Source organism: Penicillium longicatenatum (assembly GCF_028827895.1).
Source record: "Penicillium longicatenatum strain IBT 33135 chromosome Unknown contig_6_segment0_segment0, whole genome shotgun sequence".
Lineage (NCBI taxonomy): Eukaryota > Fungi > Ascomycota > Eurotiomycetes > Eurotiales > Aspergillaceae > Penicillium > Penicillium longicatenatum.
The window spans coordinates 4,556,593-4,577,376 of NW_026643123.1; the positions used below are offsets into that span (position 1 = coordinate 4,556,593).

Consider the following 20,784-nt stretch of genomic DNA (forward strand, 5'->3'; position numbering starts at 1 on the left):
GGCTCTCCAACCTTGGAAGGCTTCAGGAGCACTGTCGGAGAGTTGAAGAGTGGAGATTTGTAGGTATATATTCCTGCGCATGTGACTGCTCAAGTACCTAAGAGCAGTACCATATGCTTCACTTCCAAGGCTAACCACGACCATACTATTACTACTACCCCTTGCCACTCTTGACGTTAGTTCATTGGACCAGTCCATTTATTTCTGCAGGCTTTTTTCCGACGACTCCTGAAAAAGCAAATTGTCCTTTGACCAGGGGCCAGTAGCACCAGTTTAGCAATGGCTCTTCAAAGCCAGGGCTGTAGTCTAAGATTCAAATTACGATGATGATATTCCAGCTGTCACTAAGGTTGGAGGCTAGAAGTTCAAGCTCTGGAAAAATAAAAAACCTCATGCAGCTTGGGGTTTCTGATATGCACATCCAGAGCTGCAGTGTACATGTACAGTGACGGGTCATAAGTATTTGCACCCCCTCGCCCCACACCCCCTGCTTATATAATATTCTGCCGGTCAAAAACCTTGGAAATTGTATGAATTCCTACCTAATATGGTGTATACCACCCTTGAGACTCAATAATTGCCTCGACACGGTGCGGCATAGTCTCCGAAAGATGGCTAAAATGGCTAAGATCAAGCTCATCCCAAGCCTGTTGCGCTGTCTCGACTAAGATTGCCTTTGTTTCGTTGTTATTCCTCATATGGATCAAATCAGGTCGAAGTTTATAAATTGCCGCTTTAAGTAATGCCCATAGGTTCTCAATAGGATTCAGATCCGGTGAATGAGGTGGCCACTCCATAAACTCGATATTCATCTCCTCTAAAGCTTCTCGTACAACGTAGGCAGTGTGTGTTGGTGCGTTATCATGCTGAAATATAGCGTCTTCATTCGCCATTAAAGTAGGTAAAATTCGACGATATAAATCCTCAATAACGAAGCGGTTAATACCTCCTCTTTCAGATTCAGGATCTCCAAAAAGCGGGATCAATCCAGTACGCCGCACAGCCCCTGAAAACGCTGCCCAAAACATCTACTTAACTTGCTTTCCACGCTAAGGTAGCCCTTAGACTTGGCCCTCTTTTGGTTAGTCTCTTGGACGAGTAAAAGTCCACTCCCGGCGGACACCAATTCCACGTTCAACCGTACACTCATCAGACCAGAAAACTCGGGCCCAATCCTCAGGCGTAAAGTGTCGATATCGGTAGGCCCATCGAAGTCGTTTCGTGGCATTCTCCTCAGTTAAGTATGGTCGCCAACTACAGCGCCACTTCCGGAGGTTCTCAGCGTTTAGAAGGCGTTGAATCGAACGAATTTTCACCTTATGGTCAACCTCAGCGAGTAGATCTTCACGTGTAATTCTTGGATTACCATGAATAGCCTCGAGAATTCGGTCTTTCTCTGCGTCAGAGAGCTTTTTTGGCCGACCAGAGCGTGCCTTAGAGACACCTTCTCGTCGTTCATGCTCCTTCTTAATTGTATATCGAATTGTAGATAGTGGGATATAGGGATAACGCTTTTGAATACGTTTATATCCCCATTTAATAGCGTGGAGCTCGCATATACGCTCACGTATGGCGGATGTAAGCTCCGCTGAGCGGGCCATGTTAGCTGAAGCTGATAGATATTAGGAGATATAGTGAATTAGACAAGAAAGGGGGTAGTTCTAATAATATTGAACGCGAGACTATACACGACTAATTTAGCGTGATTTCTGATACGCGAATTAGGAAGGCGGTACTAGCGGTGAGGGAGTGGGTCTTTAGGGGGGTGCAAAAACTTATGACCCGTCACTGTACATAGATAGCGTATCCGTAGTTCCCGGAACCCAGCAAGTGGATCCGTATTATCGGCGTACGGAGTACCTGGCCCTGTCTGGGTACATTGCACATGCGGCTCACCTCCACTTTAAACTTTGTACCCAGTACATAAAAATAGAGGAAAAAATGGCTCATAATGACATGAAAAATTTGATTGCACTTACCCAGGGGCTTATGTATATGGCGTATTTTGTATTGTGTAAAACCCTAGATACTCAAATGAAAAGCTTCAAAGATTTACAGTATCCATGCAGAGTAGCAGATGCATGTGAGGAAAATTTCATCAACCTTGGAAGACTGGCCCTGATGATACATGATAATTCGTATATCTCCGAGTCGAAGCCGATCTACTTTTGAATGATTCCAACTTTAATTTTTTTTTCTCAATCCAGGCTCTAGAACTAATCACCAACAGTGGATTCCTAATTTCCCCAGGAACAGAGATTTGGTTCGGGGGTATAAAATTCTACAGGTGGCAAGTGAGGTCGGGTCGCCTCCATCGGATACTCGGGGCAGGGAAAAAAGGAGTGTTGCCCCGGTTGTGAGTGGACCAGCGGATGGGGAAAGATACGCTCGTACCCAGACATGACGGTCCACCGGGCGCTTGGACGCTCACCGTTGCTCGGGCTACGTGCTTGGGAGTGGTCGATAGTTGTAGGTGAGGCTTCAGAAATTCAGGGAAATTGATCAGAGCTAAGTGAAAGAGGGCACTTAGCAGATATTGGTGATCTGAGTACAGACTTTCCCTTTTTTTTGTTGTGATTTTAAAGTGATCTATAGGGGTCCTTGTAACCAGTAAATTCATGCAGAGATTTTTTTTTTATTACAGGCCGATCGGGAGATATCGGCAAGGTGGCCGGCCATACAGGGAATTACGGTAATAAAATCCTGATTGAGCGTTAGTGTGCTGCGTGTCGCTTCTGCCCGTGTACGGCAGTATTTTTCTCCCTTCCGCCCCCTTCTCTCTCTTATTCTTTTTCTTCCCTTCCGTCTCCGAACCTTTCTCTCTTCTCCATCTCCTCTCTTTTTTTCGTTGTAGCATCTATTTTCTTGCACAACCTTCACAATGGCTCAGGGTGACGTTAACCAGGGCGATAAGTCCGTCTTCGGCATGCCCGTAAGTTGATTCCCCCCTGCTCCCCAGATGAGTTGGCATGGTGCTGTCGCACGCGTTTTGAATCGATGTCCTGGGCTCTTCGCCTTGGACTCAATTCAAGGGTATCAGTACAGCAAACCATCAACCAGTTCATCACAATGCATATCACTTGACGAAGAATAACTGGCTAACGTGTTTTTAATCCAGGGCTTCGTTGTCGACTTCTTGAGTATGTGTTCACTTTTCCAGATTTCAGCATCTGGCTGAGAACTGCCTATCTGTGCCATCTGCTTTCAATAATTGATACTAACTGATCTTACAGTGGGTGGTGTCTCCGCCGCTGTCTCCAAGACCGCTGCTGCCCCCATTGAGCGCATCAAGCTGCTCATCCAGAACCAGGTTGGTTACATCCCTTTCATAATAATTCATCGATTATCATGGATCGACCTCGAGAAGCATCAATCTCGAATCCAGGGATGATTACAATTGGATAACTGGTATCATCTACCGGAACTAGTTGTTTTGACACCTGGAGGCAAGAAAGAAAATTTTTTTCGTCGGTCCATGGCGGTCGGGAATTATGCCTTGTTTGTCCGACCGGTCATTAACCCGATGCTTTCCTTATAGGATGAGATGCTCAAGGCTGGCCGTCTTGACCGCAAGTACAACGGTATTGCCGACTGCTTCCGTCGCACTGCTGCCCAGGAGGGTATGGTCTCCCTGTGGCGTGGTAACACCGCCAACGTCATCCGTTACTTCCCCACCCAGGCCCTGAACTTCGCTTTCCGTGACACCTACAAGTCCATGTTCGCCTACAAGAAGGAGCGTGATGGATACTTCAAGTGGATGATGGGTAACCTTGCCTCCGGTGGTGCTGCCGGTGCCACTTCCCTCCTCTTCGTCTACTCCCTGGACTACGCCCGTACCCGTCTGGCCAACGACGCCAAGTCCGCCACCGGTAACGGTGACCGTCAGTTCAACGGTCTCGTTGACGTCTACCGCAAGACCCTCGCCTCCGACGGTATTGCCGGTCTCTACCGTGGTTTCGGTCCCTCCGTTCTCGGAATTGTTGTCTACCGTGGTCTGTACTTCGGAATGTACGACTCCATCAAGCCCGTTCTCCTGGTTGGTCCTCTTGAGGGCTCTTTCCTCGCTTCCTTCCTGCTCGGCTGGACTGTTACCACTGGTGCTGGTGTTGCTTCCTACCCTCTGGACACTGTCCGTCGTCGCATGATGATGACCTCTGGTGAGGCCGTCAAGTACTCCTCTTCCATGGATGCTGCCCGCCAGATCGTCGCCAAGGAGGGTGTCAAGTCTCTCTTCAAGGGTGCTGGTGCCAACATCCTGCGTGGTGTTGCCGGTGCCGGTGTCCTGTCCATCTACGACCAGGTCCAGCTCATCCTCTTCGGCAAGAAGTTCAAATAGATAACTCGCCCTCAAAAGCGGTTATTTTAATCACCTTGTAGTTATACTGGAGTCGGGGATGTCTTCCCTGCCCCCAGTGTAATCACTGGGCGCGGGAAGCTGAGGTTGTGGCAATGGCAAAAGATAGATGCGTCAAGAAATGGGTTCCGGGGGATCTTGAGCATAGAAATGGTGTGATTCTTCCTTTTTGGACCCGATGTACTTTACTGCCTGCAAGCTCTTTTTCTTTTCTTTCAAAATCTGTATTTTTTCAAACGTATCTGGCTTTTTTGTAAATTTTCCCATCTCGTAGAGAGTTCTCCTTGCGTAGTCCTTGCCCTGTCTGGGGAGATTTTCATGATGGCTTGTCCATGTGCCATCATTCCGGTGTTAGCTGCATGCTTTCCCCTAATGAGAGTGACCTTGGAACTGATTCTTTCCAGCATCCAAATCACAAGTCTCTATGATTGCATATGCAACGTGTCCCGAGTACCAGAGATACGTATTGGCCTTCCCACGGTACTTCAACATGTGAGAATTGCAAAGTATAGGCTTTGAATCAAGCAAACCTGGATACAGCTCCTGTGTAATAGCTTTTTCTTTCAAAGCTCCAAGCCAATTCTCAAGAAAGGGTTCTTAACTCCACAGCAAGCCCACCCTTGATGCGCCCCACAGTGGAAAGCGCATGACGTCTCGGGCGGCACTACAACAGGAGCTTTCTACAAGCTCCCTTCACCTCCTTCCTTAATCACCTCAACTCTACCCATAGACAAATAGCTGCAAGCCAAAATGTCTGATTCACCAGGTATTCCCACCTACACGTCCGCCCCTCTGAATTCAAACCAGAAGGAAGAAGACACCACCGCAGCCAAACCCCAGCCTCAACCCGCCACCGCAATCGAGTCCTCCATAACTACAGCTCCCCAACCTGCAACAACCTCAGCTACAGCCACCGCGCCCTCATACTCCCCCATATACGCAACATCCCAAAACCCCCCGCCACCACTGCCTGCCGCCGCAGCGAGCCTGCCAACTCCAACAGCAGCTCCTGTACCTCAACAATCAGGCAACCTCACCGCAACTCCAACAACCACAATCCCCTCCACGACCTCTCAATCCCCGCCAGCACCCCAAGCAGGTCCTTTCCCAACTCCCACGGGAGCAGGGGTTACATCGACAGCTCCTTCGTCAGTTCCCCCACCCCCTAAAGCAGGTGAAGCCATCACGCCTTCTCTGCACTCTACGCATCCACCCACCGGCACCTCATCTCAAACACCATTTACACAATCATACGCCTACCAGCGCCACCCGTCTGGATCACACGGAACAATTCCAAACTCCACTTCTTCTCCGTATTCGGCTGTGTACCGCAGCTCATCAGAGGGAGGCTCACGGCCACAAGGACTGCCCACGTACCAAAGCAATAGCAGCGGGGGCGGAGCGAACAATATCTTCCCCGACGATGAGGAGCCTGGATTCATGAATGTGGCAAAGGGGTGGATGCAAAGTGCCGGGGAGAAGTTAGCGGAGGTGGAGGCGGAAGTTTGGAAGCGAATTAATGATGCCCATGGGAAATAAGATGGAATTATGGAATTGAATTGGAAGAGGCACCAGTTCCTTTCTTGGCTCTGCTTGTCTTTCTTTTCGGGGTGGGCTTTGGGTCGGTTGCTATCTGTATCTTCTCTATGGGGTGTTTTCGGGGCACTGGATGGAGGTGAGATGAGGGTTTGGATGCCCTGGTATACTTGATTAACTTGAGCTACTACTGATATTCTTGGGATATGAACTTAGGGCTGTGGATCTGTTGAAGCTCTCTATGTACTTACTGGCGTTGTGAATTTATTTTTTATTAAGTTCGATCCATGAATTGATCGTCCGAATTATACTACACTCTACTATCTATCTTGTTATCGCCAGGGATCATTCTCTGAGCCTCGTGGCTTTTCTAAGATATCATAATTGCATCCCATATCCTAACATTGAATACACGGTCAGTGACATTGATGTGACTACGAAGGAAGACTTGGATATTTAGCTATTTGCAATGACTTGGCTCATGTTGATGAGAGACCTAGTCTCACTTGATTTAGGATATAAAGACATGCGAGCCTAAGCAATGTAGGCTCTTGAGAACGACCTAAACCAAGACAATGTATATACTTGTCGAGTTCCGAACAAGAATCCATAATCCACCGTACCCCATATCCCAACTCAGTCCCAACGTGAGTGTCCATAAACGAGAAAATCAGAATAAAACCGGAACCAAAAACGCACTCAGTGAAATCAGTAAAGATGACTGAGAGCACAACCACAAAACAGGAGCCAAAAACCAAACCAACATAGTGCGTTGCCAGTGCAAATCAGCCAAGACGACCAACAGCGCACCTGGTTTTGGTTGGAGAGATTCGACAATCTGTGTGCAATCGGTATGGAGCCCGGAAATACTCAAACAGGAAATTAGAGAGTTCAAATATTAAGTAATAAGAAAAAGCGAGCTCCACGGGGAAGGTTGAAGCCCGAGACTCGATGCGAAAGGAAACAAATGCCCACAAAGTTGCAATACCAAGAAAGTGAGCCCAGATGGAGGGGGGTATTCAGTACAGCCCAAAGAACTGTTTTCAAGGGTAAGACCATCTGGCTGCAACAGGAAATAACGCCGGAATCCACAAGAGAAATAAAAAATACAAAACTCCAACGCCGAATGGTATCCCACCATCAGCGTCATGTTGCAAGCGTTCCAGTATGGACGCCTCATTTTTCTGATGAGTCGTAACAGAAGTCAAAGTGGTCCGGACCAGCCTTGATGACCTCATTATGAATGAAGGGTGTATCCCATGGTAAAAGGAAAGTGAGAAACAGAAACGCCGAGCCATGAAGTGTAGAGCTTTACATAGAGCCCAGACGAAGAAGCGCCTCTACCGCAGCGCGTTCCTGGTGGTCAAAGGTGTGGGGAGTGGACCGAGCGATAGTGGATGGAGTGGGTCGGGCATTGGCGTTACCGAAAAGCCCAGGAAGAGGCTTTGCTCTAGCCGCAACATTGCGCACAAAGCCACCACCCCCAGTCATCGATCGAGCACGCAGTGCATCCGCACCAATCTGTGCCCAATCCTCTTCGTCGGTGACATCACCTTCATTCCACTCTTCGTCCTGCAGCTCGTCCGGCGCCTCGGAGGAAGAGCAGTACTCACGAACATCACCATCTAGCGACATCTTATCCGCCTCATGCTCAAGCATGTCGAGATCTTCGTACCGTGCACCGTAATCATCCGCCTCCGCATACGAAAACGCGATCGAATCATTACGAGCCTTGTTGACGGTATAATGATCCCGGCTATCACGACGGCTGTCCCAGGCTGAAGAGCCCTCGATCTGCAGTCCGCGCTGCTGGAAGGATTCGGCTACACTGGATGGAGGCGATGTCGCGTTAAAGGAGCGGTCGCGCGCGGGCTCGCCACGTCGACGCGCATCCCAACGTCCCCAACCGATCTTCTCGAACACAACATCGCCATCCACACTGGCTGTTTCCCCGTTTCCACGACCCTCCAACGCGGCCACGACTAGTCGACGTGCCTTGGCAGGTGGGATACGCGAAAACCCGGGCACCGACGTGGTCAGGTAGCCCATAACATGGCGAATAGCCAAGGGGCCCTGCTGCAGCAGGATCTCGGGCAGATGGTATTTAGCCAGCATGAGCGGGGTGATATCGCCGACGCTGTCTAGATCGCGGGAGGGCTGTGGTCGATCCTGGAAGTTCGCGTGCTCGACGGCATCATCCAGGTCGATGTCGGAGTCCAGCTGGGGTACGGTGGACAGCGGAGAGCCTGGAGAGAGGGCAGGGCGGTGTTTGAAGGCTTGAGGGTGAAGGGTGGGGGAGATAGAGTTGGGTGGCGTTGGAAGCATGGTAGGCTGTCCTGGGCGCGACTGGGTCTTGCCGTTCAGGCCAGCACGGGGCTGAGGGATATCAACAGAAGCGGTCTTGCCAGCAAGAGCCATAGCGATGCTGGAGTTGGACTGGAAAGCCATGATGGATGATGGAATGTGTCTGGGAGAGAGCGCACGCGCAGGGCATATACTAATGGTATGAGTCAGATTGGGCCGTTCCATACAATGCGACACCGCGCCATGGGATTGGTTTGGGGGTTTCAGTGGCGACAAGGGACGTTTCTATTTCCAGATGCATCTGCAGAAGAAAAAACAAAGAAGAACTTACCTCTCAAGAAAACAAAGAGTTGGTGGTTACGCACTAACACACGCAGGTACGCGAAGCTGCTTCCACGGAGTAGCGGGAGACGAGATGCGACGCGGTAAGGGAGGGGGGGTCTTTCGCGAAGGAGATAGATCACCACCAATCTACCAAAGTAGAATAAATTTGAAAAGTTGGAGGTTAGAGAAAAGAGAAGAGACGAGAGAAGGGGGAGTTAATTATTTGTGCGACTGTGAACTATACTGCCCCTCTTACACCTTGGAAAGGGAAAGTATGGGACTCCGCAGGTGCTGTCCAGGCGCAGCGCGTGGGCGGACTGATTGGCGCCTCGTGGATCTACTTACGCCCCGGGTGGTTCCGGACTTGGTCTATATTATGAACTATACAGTTATTGATTTCTTCGATGTCGATGTCATCTTGACATCTTCACGAACATGTTTGAAATCCCTGATCGGACCCAGGATCCTTTTCCTTTCTTACAGTAGTCGCAAATCATGCGAAAACCCCCGGACCTAAGGGGTCCAAGTGACCAAGGCAGAGAGAGATCGACCCCTCACGGTCTTATCAGTCACTAGTCCGGAAGCTGCAGGGCTGCAACCCCAAAATACATGGTGCGCCCGCAAGCAGCATATATCAACGAAAGTCACTCGGTGCTGAAAGTCAAGTCCGCGCACTGATAAGCCTCCCTCCCGGCACGTGGTGCGCCCAGTAGATACCAACCGTCGACTTGCACTTCACGTAACTCGGTACATTCGTCTAACTTTTCAAACCCTAATGCCTTCCCACACTCCTATTTTTCTGATCTACGAAACCGGCCATCAACCCCGCCAACCTCGCGCCCCATCGCACACTCCACTTTCACGGGCCTTGCATGGCCATCTGGACTCGACGACCGAGATTCCCTTGACGTCATGCCGGTACCAAAGACTTGGCGGGAGAGTACCCCCCTGTGCCCTAGGGTATCGAGCCCCGTAGGCCCCTTCACACGATCGAAAATCCCTCGACGCGTGTCCCAAAATGCGCCCTTAGCGCTGCCAATAGGAATTCCCACCATGCGCATCTGGTGGCTGGGATTTTGTGCTAACTTTGATCAGCCGTGGCGAGACTATGCTGCATTGTCCGGGTATGTTGCCCGGTTAACCGAAATAGTCCGAGGGAATGCCGGGTTACCATTGTAGGACATGTTGTGCACGCAGCCGGGGGAAATATACCTTGATTTCAACTTCTATTTCCAAGGTTTCTATTTTGGTTATCTAGGCATCAAAGGGGCCCTGGTCTAGTCCGGAATGACGCACTTTCGCTTCATGATGGTGGGGGTGCCGTGGGGTCTGATAACGCATCGGGGTGTATACTCTTCGGCATCCAGTCCGAGGTTTGATTTTTGATGAGTTTGTGTAGTGTCAAAACTCGCGAGATTGCCCCGCAGAACTGTTGGGAATTGCCCATTGGTCATGCGCTGATTCGCATAGAGGGTTGTAAGACCCCGCGGAAACGCATGTACAACTCAGAAACAGATCGTGGAATACGATGGAACAAAAGCAAGTGCATTGATCATCACTTGGCGGCACTTGAAGCAATATTTGAAATTCCATTGATCAATGAAAGAGCGTCTGTGCAGTTTGTGCAGGAGTCTATCCATCTCCAACCTTGCAAATGTCACCTGTTTCAGCCACTCAGTAAAACGTCCCATCCGATTTCCATTGTTCCCCACAAACAAACTCCCCACCTGCAGAAGTTCCCGCCAATCCAGGTACCGAATGCTGCAGATGGTCTCTCCAGAATCGGCCAATTCCTGAACGTACTTCCCTCTGGACATTGTAAACACAACCCTCCACTGCCACTTGGACCCCTTCAGAAGAGTTGCCATCTCCACTATGTATACATACCCAGTAGGTGAGGCAGACCGGACCGTTACTCGGGCTGCATGTCCAATCTCAGGATCTCGGTGAGTCTGCTCGGGTTTTCTAGGAACGCATAGCATTGTGTCCATATGGAATTAATCATATGGGGGCGCGGGTATCAGGGGCGGGGGCGGGGTGTTGTTGGGTTTAGTAGGAGTGCTGAGACCCCCAAGACTCTTTGAAAACTCCGCCTGAGTTTGCCAATTCGCTTTCTTTTAAGATCTGAGATTGTGCTTGCCTTGCCTTCTGGATAAATGGATTGAATTGAGCCGGCTCAAATGGTGGCTGAGATCAAGTCCTCCCACCGGATTATGCCTGATTCCCCGCTCAAAGCCACTGCAGATGCTGAGCTTATGGCCTGGTTTAACACTTTAGTCAAGGAGAATGTCCCGGATGATGATCTCGATACCTTAGTTACTCTATATGTCACGGAAACGCTCATGGACTTTAGTTTCCTTAACCTTAACTCTCGATAAACATCCGCTGACCCGGTCCACCAAGGAGATGGGATCTTCAGTTTGAACTTCTCGAGCCCGGTTGAATGCCATGTCTTTGGCGGATGCCATTTTCCCGGCGCGGGGTTGGGGTTTGAATATGCTTGCTAATTACCCTGACCACTTTCCTAAACGTTATAAGGAACATGGAGGACTCAAGAAGCAGTATGGATTGATAGGAAGATGATTTGCAAAGTTAATCAAAATGTTTAATATCATTAGTATATCCTGCTTCCTGGCAGCTACCGTAAATGCGGCGTTGAGTCCCGGCTCGATAGAGTCGGATCTCTCAATTCTTATTCATAATGACCTTCTAGGTAGCTACATTCCCTCTTGTCTCTTATAAGAAGGACCGATATTGACATGACTCATAGAAGGGAACAGCACACTGGCTGGATCTGGAGTTTTGCTTCTGGATCCAATGCCACTGCAGAAAGCCATTGAGACCTGCTATAGCCTTGGGGAGACTTTGTGGTCTTACAAAGCCGAGTTTTCGGACATCAAACATGACTTGCAGTATCTCAGTTATCAGGGCAAATATAGCGAGAACCAAAAATATTGGATCGCCCCTGTTCACAACACACCTTCAACAATCAATGCGAATGGAAAAGTCCAGAAAGCTTCTGTGAACACTCACCTCCCAGCACTCTGCACCCAAAGTGCCCCGTACTCCAACTCCGAAAGCCAAGATACGAGTTCGAGATGGCAAGTCTCTGTTCATTCTAATAATGAATACCTCACGGGGTAAGATATTCTAGTGTCGCTGTTGAACCATCATAACGTCAATACAGGTTTCGTGATCGAGTGAGCTTCCGCTTCCTCGGCATTCGATATGCTCCGCAGCCCAAACGCTGGACCCATTCCCAGCTTTATGAAGGAACAGGCAACGATGCTTCCGCCCTCGACTACGGATCTGAATGTCCACAGAGTTCCAGTGGAGCAGAGGACTGTTTCTTCCTGAACATCTGGACGCCATACCTTCCCAAATCCAGAAGTACACGAAAGGAAAAACTGAAGCCAGTCATGTTTTGGATTCACGGCGGTGCTTTTCAAACCGGTACTGGAAGCGATCCCACATCTGACGGAGGCAATTTAGCATCAAGAGGTGATGTAGTGATGGTCACCACGAACTACCGTCTGGGAAACCTGGGATTCTTAGCTCTAGATGATGGAACTACAAACGGGAACTACGGATTAGCGGACCAGATAATTGCACTTGAGTGGGTGCAACGCAACATTCGAGATTTCGGCGGTGATCCGGAACGAGTGACTATATTTGGACAGTCTGCTGGAGCAGGGTCAGTTCGAGCGCTCCTAGCCTCCCCAAAGTCCAGAGGATTGTTTGCCGGTGCCGTTATGTTGAGCAACCTAGGGGGCGTGGGTTATGGAACGACATACTCTGAGTACTACAGCATCGCCGAGGAGATGGAGGTCGTGGGGAACGATATTCTGAGCGAAACAAATTGCACAAATGCCCGCTCCAGGATTGAGTGTCTACGCAAACTTTCCGCATCAACGATTATCAATCTTAGCGCTAGTGCCAGATATCTCGTGGTCGACGGAGAGTACCTGCTGGCCCCAGAGCTGGGTTTAACGAGCCCCAAAACTACAGCAAATGTCCCATTAATGCTAGGCACAACCAGAGATGACGGAGCAGCGTTTATAGCTTATCCATCAGCCAACGAAACCATCCAAGAGTTCCTAGAAGCATCAGACCTCCCCTCAAACGTGGTTCCCAATCCGCTTTTCCCCATCCCATCGGGATCAAACAGTACCCTCGACATCTTCAACACTTCAGCTCGGATATGCACAGACGGTGTATTCCGCTGCATCGACCAAGCAACCGCATACGCAGGCCTCAAAAACCACATCTTCCCTTCCATATTCTTCTATGAGTTCAACCGCACCTACCAAATGCCAGGGTGGTCACCAAATCCGCCACTGTGTCAAGCACCCATCACATCAGAGTTCCCGTATGGTGATCCGAGCATGGAGTATTTCAAATGTCATTCCGGGGAGCTATACTATGTTTTCGGCAATATCCTGCGCGTGGGACTTCCGCTACGAGATGAATTTGACTTGCCGTTCGAGCAATACGTGCTTGATTCGTGGGCGAGCTTTGCCCGCTCTGCGGATCCGACGCCGGATTTGGGATTCTTGAAGGCAAGGGGTTATGTTAATACGACGAAGGAAGTTGAGAGGACGGGGTCTTGGGAGCGGTTTCAGAAGGGGAGTTATAAGATGAGGCGGTTGCAATGGCCGTCGGAGATGGTGGAATTGGATGAAAAGCCTCAGTGTCAAGCATTGAATTTGTCGTTGAATTATTATACTAGCTAAATGAGTGGTGAATTTCACCACCTTGGACCATTTGTTAATCAGTGGAAGCGAGCTCTGCGTTCATAGTGTCCACTTCAACGAAAAGTGATAACGATGTTCAGCAGTATCCCATTCGTATCTAGGTTTCACCTACTTTGTGATTGTGGATGTGATGTACGGATGAACATGTTCGGGTAGTACGAGGTGGCGAAAGGGAATCTGCAACACTCGAAAGCCGGAAATGGCTACCAGCATCCAAGGTTGGCACTTGTGAATCTGGAATACGAGGAAAAATACTGATGAATCATGAATAATTCATCACCTTAAACTGACCGAGCAATTCTTGAAGTAACTGATACACCGGAGCTTAAAAATCAAGTGTAACCTCATACACACCTAGCTCCCTTCCATCGTATCATTTCGTAAACATGGGACTCCCATCTGTTCAACAAGCTATCGTCGTCATAGGACCGCGGGAAGCAAAGCTCGTCGGCGACCGACCAATCCCGGCTCTCCGGGAACACCATATTCTCGTCAAAGTTGTATGTGTTGCTTTAAATCCTGCGGATTGGAAACACATCGACCTCCTCTCAGCCCCTGGAGCCATACCCGGTTGCGACTATTCCGGCATCGTTGAAGAAGTCGGCAAAGACGTAACTCGATTCACCAAGGGTGACCATATCTGCGGCGTTGTTCATGGAGGAAATGCCCTTCAGCTTGAAGACGGTGCCTTTGCCGAATACATCGTCGTGAAGGAGAACCTCCAGATCCATATCCCCAAGAATCTCAGCTTTCAGCAAGCGGCTACCATCGGCGTGGGTATCACTACCGTTGGTCTATCGCTTTATCATAACTTGAAGTTGAATCTTCCCACCGACACCATTGCTGATCCAGTCCCGATTCTCATTTATGGCGGCTCTAGTGCCACTGGGTCATTGGCGATTCAATTTGCTAAGCTTTCTGGATATCTCGTGATGACTACCTGTTCACCACACAACTTTGATTTTGTGAAAAGTCTTGGGGCAGATATGGTCTGTAATTACAAAGATCCTAGAGCTGCAGAGGAGATTCGGAAAGTCACTGGTGATAAGCTGAAGATCGTACTTGATACCATCTCGCTCGAGTCAAGTGCGAAGTTTTGTGCAGAGGCGATCTCATCCGAGGGGGGTGTTTATACTTCTCTTCTTCCGGTTACGGTACCTCGCAGTGATGTTAAGCCTGAGTTAGTTCTAGCCTATACTGCTTTTGGGGAGCCTTTTGTATTTGGTCCGCAGTCATATGCTGCATCTCCCGAGGATGAAGCTTTCTCTGCGTGGTGGTGGCTTCTTGCTGAGAAGTTTCTGGTGGACGGTAAGATCAAGGTACACCCCCTGTCAGTGCGTGATGGTGGTTTAGAGAATGTCTTGGAGGGGTTGGACCTTCTGAGGAAGGATCAGGTGAGTGGCCAAAAGTTAGTTTACAATGTTTCTGCCGCTTCCTGAGTGATGCCATGGAGCACGATGTCGATGAATATCTGAAAATCCAACCCCATAAAAATGTTTGTCATAGCTATTAAGTGGCATGTCGTGTCACTAAAATTAAGCTTGAAATAATCATTCTATGCTCTTGCTTTCAATACGCTCTCGAAGCTGACGCTGTTTCGTTAAGATTCGATCTATCAACTAGGTATTCATCTTGATTTGCAGCAAAGAAACATCTATCCAATCAGAAAGCGGTCCACTTACACTAGCTCTGAGATTAGAGAAGGGCCGTTCATAGATTATAAATCGACTGACTGGTGGGGCAAAAGGTGGAGTAGAGGTACTACTTCGAGGAGGTTCAAGCCATGGGGAATTAGACGAGTTACGGGAAACGCCACAATCACGGAGCAAAGCATGTATGGTTGAGTGCTTTGGGAAAGAAACAAAGTTTACACACGGCAAGGAAGAGGCTCTTCTGGTCGAAGGGCAACAGACTTGGGATCTAAACAGGAAGTAAGTCCGGGCATTGCTTGCCATTGCCAAGAAATGAAGACTGCACTGCAGGTCATGTGACCCGTTCTAGGGTTTTTGTGCCGGACATAAACCTGAATAGACTATAGTGGGTCCAACCATGAAGAATTTGTGCCCACGATCCCACTCTCTCGGCTTAAAATTTGGAGTCGGCTTGATATTTGGCCCGATTCCAGTGCTTGATGACATATGTGCTTATCAATTGGCTAGTAAATCTGTGTCTTAAAAGTTTAGAAATGATCAGCAACATGAGCCCGAGAAATTGCTTCTAACTCCATAAGAATTGTGAAAGCACACTCTAAAACGCCTTAGTGTTCCGATACAATTGCAACGGTAAAGTTAAAAGATATTTAATATTCAACAAAAACACCAACAAACACCATGTCGCAAGTTCCTCGATTTGAGAGCGCCGATGTCGACCCTAGCCCCTTAGGCAAGCCTCTCACTTTCACCTTTTCGGGTCGGACTGCCCCCAACCGATTCTTGACAGGTGCTATGAGTGAACGTCTTGCGTCTTTCACTTTAGCTGATGTCGAAAATCGGGGTGTTCCTACCCCTGAATTAGTCAATTTGTACAAGAACCGAGGCACTGCTGGAGTTGGCCTCAACCTAACCGGCAATGTGATGATTGACCCTGGCCATTTGGAGGCAGCTGGAAACCCAATCATCCCCCGGGACGCGCCTTTCTCTGGTGAGCGATTTGAACGTTTCCAGGAGCTCGCAACTGGCGCCAAGGCCCAAGGAAGTCTCATCGTCGCTCAAGTTGGTCACCCAGGCCGTCAAACACCTGAATACCTTCAGCCAAACACCATTAGCGCCAGTGCTGTGCCAATGAAGGCTGCTAACCTCGGTATGACGTTTGCTACTCCTCGGGCTGCGACTGAAGAGGATATTGCTGGCGTTATTGAGGGTTTCGCTCATGCCGCCGAGTACCTTGATAAGGCAGGCTTTGATGGCCTGGAGCTGCACGGTGCTCATGGGTATCTCCTTAGCCAGTTCTTGTCACCCACTACCAATCACAGAACCGATCGGTACGGTGGTAGCCTGGAGAATCGGATGAGATTGATTGTGGAGGTCAGAGCCGCAATCGCCAAAAGAGTGCGCCCTGATTTTATCGTCGGTATCAAGATCAACAGTGTTGAATTCCAGGAGAAGGGCTTCCAGCCCGAAGAGGCCAAGGAGCTTTGCCGGACTCTTGAGGATAACAAATTTGACTTTGTTGAGTTGTCAGGTGGAACCTATGAGAACTGGCCTCTGTCTGACGCTAAGCGGGCGTCAACCGTCGGACGTGAAGCTGTAAGTCTATCGTCCTGTTTGATTGATTGTTAGATGACTAACATGCGCCAAAGTTCTTCTTGCAATTTGCAAAGCTTATTGTTCCTGGTCTGACCAAGACTAAGACCTATGTCACTGGAGGAATGAAAACCGTTGAAGGCATGGTCAAGGCGCTGGACACTGTTGACGGAGTCGGTCTTGGTCGTGCTCTATGCCAGGAACCAAGACTCTGCAAGGATATTCTGTCTGGAAAGGTCAAGGGGGCTATGATGCAGAAATTGGACATGCAGAATTTCTTTGTGACCGCAGCAGCAAGTGGTCTGCAGATTAAGCAGCTGGGGCAGAACCTCGAGCCTATTGACCTGACCGTTGAAGAGAACACTGCTAAAATCTTCGGTGCCTTGGGTCAATGGAAGGCGGCACAGCAGGGAAATCCTGACTTGTACCAGTTCCCCATTGTGCCTGATTACATTACCCCATACATTGCCACCGAGGTTTAGAAAGACCACCACAGCAAAAAACTGTCATAGAGTTTGCGTACATAGATTTGAACTATAGAAAGCGACGTTGATTTTCACAATCAACATCGGTCAAGAGGTTATCTCTACGTTTTTCAACGAATTTCCTATTAAATTAAGGACGAATTGGACACGAATCGTTTGCTGGCTCTACCCAAGTGTCTGCAAATCATAATACCTACATGTCTTAATATCTAGAAATATCATATTTTGTATTTTGTTCAAAATCTCGCGGGAACAGTCCATTATTTCTAAGGCTTGCTGCCAGCAAAACCAGAAATTCAAGTCCCCGGATCTCACATCCCTCAAAGCCAATATCATGAGTCACAGATGTCCATGGCTGCGCGGATAGGTACTTTGTAATTCGAAATATTGGCTAGACAGCCAACATCTGATTTCTCTATATTGGTAATTCCGATTCTGATCTTTCTACCAGCTCAAAATCAGGTCAAAATACCATATTAGTTATCCGACCTCCAGGCCACTAATTATCTCTTATGACAGAGTGATTATCATTACACAATCTTTTGGTGTTCTAATCTAGGTAACGGAGCTCGAATTAGTTAGTGGCATCAGCTACCATAGTATTCGAACCTTGAATCTACATTCGGCAGCGGCTGCCTGCCCTCAAAACATACCTATCATTTCAAAATTCCGACGCAAATTTTTCCATTCTTCAAAAGAATTCCAATTTTCTTCGCAATCAAGTACCAACCTTTAACATCTTATGACCTACATAAGAATTGCCTGATCACTTCTGAAAATGTCGAAACTATGTTTTAAGACCAAGAATCAAAAACAGTCCCTTTTCACCACGACAGTCCTCCACAATACGACTCATGCCAGCCAAGCCAAAATATACTCACCTGTGTCATTGAGAATGAGCATACCTACCGAGCATTACATCAACGGTTTAATGATCTAGGCAAACGGATGAAAAAATTCGAAAAGATTACTCCAAAGTCAGCCGACGGTAACCACGTTCTATCTTCGAAAGTATTTTTAGAGTTAGCTGGGTTTTATACAGAGGTTTCTCTAATAGCTACGGAGTTAGCAAGTGTTGTTAAAGAACGCACTATTCAAAACACCGAGCTATATACCACTATATCAAGACTTAGTGTTAGTGAGTTCAACCGCACCCATGCTTCTTTGAAGCAGGGTCCAAACGGTCAGATACGACATAAGCTAGCCGAGAAATTCGAGAGAATTAAAAATGCCCCTACAAAGGCACCCAGGAGCTTTTGGAGGAGGCTTCTCAAGCATCTAGCTCGGGTTTGATGGTAAAGTGGAATGTGAGATTAGGGTCTCAAGAATGATCATGTTGTAACAAGACTACTGAATTGGTGTTTATCTTGCTTTATACTGTTTTGAGGAGCCATATGTGGATTTTGTATTTGCTGGGCATGTGCATTATTTCAATATGAATAGTTGTTTGAATCTCTAATACTACTCTTTTCAAACACTTCTAAGGTGGTCGATTTGAGACTTTGGCTAGCTCGGATTGGGATGAGTATCTCAGCTTAGGCAGAGTATTGCTTGATCTGCAGTTCTGATCAGCATCGTGATTGACCACTAAGCTTCGGGGGTCTACCAAGTAGGTACGCGTGGCTCAATGCTTATTCCGAGGTCCTCGGCAGCTTTCGCACAGCAAACGATAAATTCCGAATAACGCAATGACGCACATGTTAAAGTACTTAGATGGTTCAGATTTCTCAGCTCGGAGCACATTGCTTCTTCAAGCAAATGTTCCGATGAGTGTCTGATTCAGAAACATTGCGCTCAAATTCCAGTCGACTTGGCTGTATCAGCTTGGGTCACCGTTGTTTCGGACATGATGATCAGAGACCCAAGGGGATTTTGAAACCATGAAAGTTGTTCGAGTTTCGAGGCCGTGTTGAGCGAATATCCGCATTTGTACATATACCCTTTTCCAAGATTGAAGGTTCCAAGGTTACCTCATACATGTTCCGTGAAAGTGCAAGTCTGAGTCCAAATATTAGATTTCCACCAATCGGGATATACGACTGCGCCCCACTAGGCCCATCGATATCGATGAAAGCTTTTTTGAATTTTCTGGTACAATGGTAACCTGGTCTATATTGCAATGATTACCATCTGAATTACAATTTTCCTGCCATACCATATTAGCTTATATCGTGGTGTCAAACTAGTGAGATCTATAGATTCGACCTAACTCGGATTTTGCGGAAGTCTAGTCTCACGTCAGCCTAGGTCACGTTAACTAAATACGATGATGATGATGACATTCTATTAACCTAATGCTACCTAGCTAGTCATCGCCGTGGTAATGATAGATATCAACCTACTACTGTAATTATTTTACTCTATAAATCAAGTAGGGCTTCAGATCTGAGAAATCAATTTCCCCACCCCAGCCCTATTGCAATAAGAATTCGGATGTGCCTAGGCCATATTGCATTCAAGAAGACCTTTTCATGATGTCGGAAGTCCCTGAGAACCAACCTGTGAAATTCACTATCACTCACTATCGCCAACAACAACACTCACATGAGGCATTCATCAATTGGATCATTCAAGAGCATCTGCCTCTCGCTTTACCCGTCTTTGAAAAACATGGGATTATCGAATACAGCCTAGTGAGTACTTCTCGCTATGGCCTTCCCCTGACAACATCTAATAGGTAACCTAGTTCGTTACGCCGCCTTCTCTCAACAATGCACTTAAGCAAGATATTGAGGGGTTCCGGCCCACCTGGGACTTTGCTCAATTCGACTGCTTTATTGAATACACTCTTCCAAATGTGGATATTATCATGAAGGTAATGACAGATCCGGATTGGCAGGTCGCAGTGCAAGACCAGGATAAGTGGGTGGATATCCCGAAAGCCCTGGTTTCGGTGGGTTATAGCACTGGAAATCTACTGAATAAGGACCGTGTCATGTAGTTGTCCGAGTACATGAATATGGGAGAGTGAGGCGTGGGATGAATATTGCTTTGCAGGAAAGATAGGAAATGGACACGGGATATTACTTTGAGTCGTGTCTTCTTACCCCGCTCCATAGGCACAATAATAATGATTAGGCAGCCAACATATTGTATTCCCACTAAACACTATGGATCTCTCCAGTATGAGCAATGTTATATATGTTTGTTCTTTCCCTTTGTAAATTGATTCGAGTATTTGTTTAGTCTCTTTATGATGAAATATTAGAGCTAAACTATGGAAGGTAATTACTTGTAGTCAGCAAGTTGATCAGCCGGCGCTAAAGATGCATGATCTCCAAAGCCGATTCTTCCTCATCAACATGAGCCTGTCTATCGCTCAAATGCAACAAGACCCTTTCAGACCTCCCTTATGTCCTGCGGTTCATGTCACTACTCTGTGTAGGTGACTGCTACAGAGAACGGAAGGTATGTGGGATTGATGAATGATCGAAGGGAGCTACATGAGGCCTGCAAATTTGGGGGCCAGGGCCGGGGCTTCAGAGAAAGCACCTTTTCAGGAACCAGGTGAGCCCAAGAAAGCAGGTAGGGGCAAGGGAAATTCGCGAAGAGCTGATGAGGATTAACAGCAAGAACAATTCACGGGCAGGAGGGCACGAAAAAGCGAGGTGATGGGATGGGGGCAATGGGGGTCCTATATGACCACCCACCACACCCGCGCTAGACCTAAACCGTAAGGATCTAGTTCAAAAATTTTCAAACTCCACCACAGCAGTCCGATATGGTGTAGTGGCTAACATCGTCGTCTCTCACACGACAGCCGGGGGGTTCGATTCCCCCTATCG

The 20,784-nt window shown here is 48.0% G+C and overlaps 11 protein-coding genes across 11 annotated transcripts; 8 read left to right on the forward strand and 3 right to left on the reverse strand.

The window, feature by feature from the left end:
* Nucleotides 1-542: 542 nt before the first annotated feature.
* On the reverse strand, nt 543-893 carry N7484_009890 (Transposable element tc3 transposase; the record flags this gene model as incomplete). Its single annotated transcript, XM_057120277.1, has 1 exon — nt 543-893. The coding sequence occupies one exon, from the start codon at nt 891-893 to the stop codon at nt 543-545; it is 351 nt and encodes a 116-aa protein (XP_056969832.1).
* Nucleotides 894-1,082: 189 nt separating this feature from the next.
* On the reverse strand, nt 1,083-1,601 carry N7484_009891 (uncharacterized protein; the record flags this gene model as incomplete). The annotated part of the gene is made up of 1 exon (XM_057120278.1): nt 1,083-1,601. The coding sequence occupies one exon, from the start codon at nt 1,599-1,601 to the stop codon at nt 1,083-1,085; it is 519 nt and encodes a 172-aa protein (XP_056969833.1).
* A 1,280-nt stretch (nt 1,602-2,881) lies between these two features.
* N7484_009892 (putative mitochondrial ADP,ATP carrier protein (Ant)) lies at nt 2,882-4,336 on the forward strand (the record flags this gene model as incomplete). The annotated part of the gene is made up of 4 exons (XM_057120279.1): nt 2,882-2,932; nt 3,119-3,140; nt 3,234-3,310; nt 3,539-4,336. The coding sequence occupies 4 exons, from the start codon at nt 2,882-2,884 to the stop codon at nt 4,334-4,336; spliced, it is 948 nt and encodes a 315-aa protein (XP_056969834.1).
* A 768-nt stretch (nt 4,337-5,104) lies between these two features.
* On the forward strand, nt 5,105-5,893 carry N7484_009893 (uncharacterized protein; the record flags this gene model as incomplete). The annotated part of the gene is made up of 1 exon (XM_057120280.1): nt 5,105-5,893. The coding sequence occupies one exon, from the start codon at nt 5,105-5,107 to the stop codon at nt 5,891-5,893; it is 789 nt and encodes a 262-aa protein (XP_056969835.1).
* Nucleotides 5,894-7,201: 1,308 nt separating this feature from the next.
* Nucleotides 7,202-8,338, reverse strand: N7484_009894 (uncharacterized protein; the record flags this gene model as incomplete). The annotated part of the gene is made up of 1 exon (XM_057120281.1): nt 7,202-8,338. One exon carries the CDS (start codon nt 8,336-8,338, stop codon nt 7,202-7,204), a length of 1,137 nt encoding a protein of 378 aa, XP_056969836.1.
* A 1,233-nt stretch (nt 8,339-9,571) lies between these two features.
* On the forward strand, nt 9,572-9,897 carry N7484_009895 (uncharacterized protein; the record flags this gene model as incomplete). The annotated part of the gene is made up of 2 exons (XM_057120282.1): nt 9,572-9,642; nt 9,777-9,897. 2 exons carry the CDS (start codon nt 9,572-9,574, stop codon nt 9,895-9,897), a joined length of 192 nt encoding a protein of 63 aa, XP_056969837.1.
* Nucleotides 9,898-10,698: 801 nt separating this feature from the next.
* Nucleotides 10,699-10,896, forward strand: N7484_009896 (uncharacterized protein; the record flags this gene model as incomplete). The annotated part of the gene is made up of 1 exon (XM_057120283.1): nt 10,699-10,896. The coding sequence occupies one exon, from the start codon at nt 10,699-10,701 to the stop codon at nt 10,894-10,896; it is 198 nt and encodes a 65-aa protein (XP_056969838.1).
* Nucleotides 10,897-11,119: 223 nt separating this feature from the next.
* On the forward strand, nt 11,120-13,251 carry N7484_009897 (uncharacterized protein; the record flags this gene model as incomplete). The annotated part of the gene is made up of 3 exons (XM_057120284.1): nt 11,120-11,231; nt 11,289-11,658; nt 11,706-13,251. The coding sequence occupies 3 exons, from the start codon at nt 11,120-11,122 to the stop codon at nt 13,249-13,251; spliced, it is 2,028 nt and encodes a 675-aa protein (XP_056969839.1).
* Nucleotides 13,252-13,658: 407 nt separating this feature from the next.
* N7484_009898 (zinc-binding alcohol dehydrogenase family protein) lies at nt 13,659-14,711 on the forward strand (the record flags this gene model as incomplete). Its single annotated transcript, XM_057120285.1, has 1 exon — nt 13,659-14,711. One exon carries the CDS (start codon nt 13,659-13,661, stop codon nt 14,709-14,711), a length of 1,053 nt encoding a protein of 350 aa, XP_056969840.1.
* An 891-nt stretch (nt 14,712-15,602) lies between these two features.
* On the forward strand, nt 15,603-16,996 carry N7484_009899 (NADH:flavin oxidoreductase/NADH oxidase family protein; the record flags this gene model as incomplete). The annotated part of the gene is made up of 2 exons (XM_057120286.1): nt 15,603-16,517; nt 16,571-16,996. 2 exons carry the CDS (start codon nt 15,603-15,605, stop codon nt 16,994-16,996), a joined length of 1,341 nt encoding a protein of 446 aa, XP_056969841.1.
* Nucleotides 16,997-19,473: 2,477 nt separating this feature from the next.
* N7484_009900 (EthD domain-containing protein) lies at nt 19,474-19,940 on the forward strand (the record flags this gene model as incomplete). Its single annotated transcript, XM_057120287.1, has 2 exons — nt 19,474-19,632; nt 19,686-19,940. The coding sequence occupies 2 exons, from the start codon at nt 19,474-19,476 to the stop codon at nt 19,938-19,940; spliced, it is 414 nt and encodes a 137-aa protein (XP_056969842.1).
* Nucleotides 19,941-20,784: the final 844 nt, after the last annotated feature.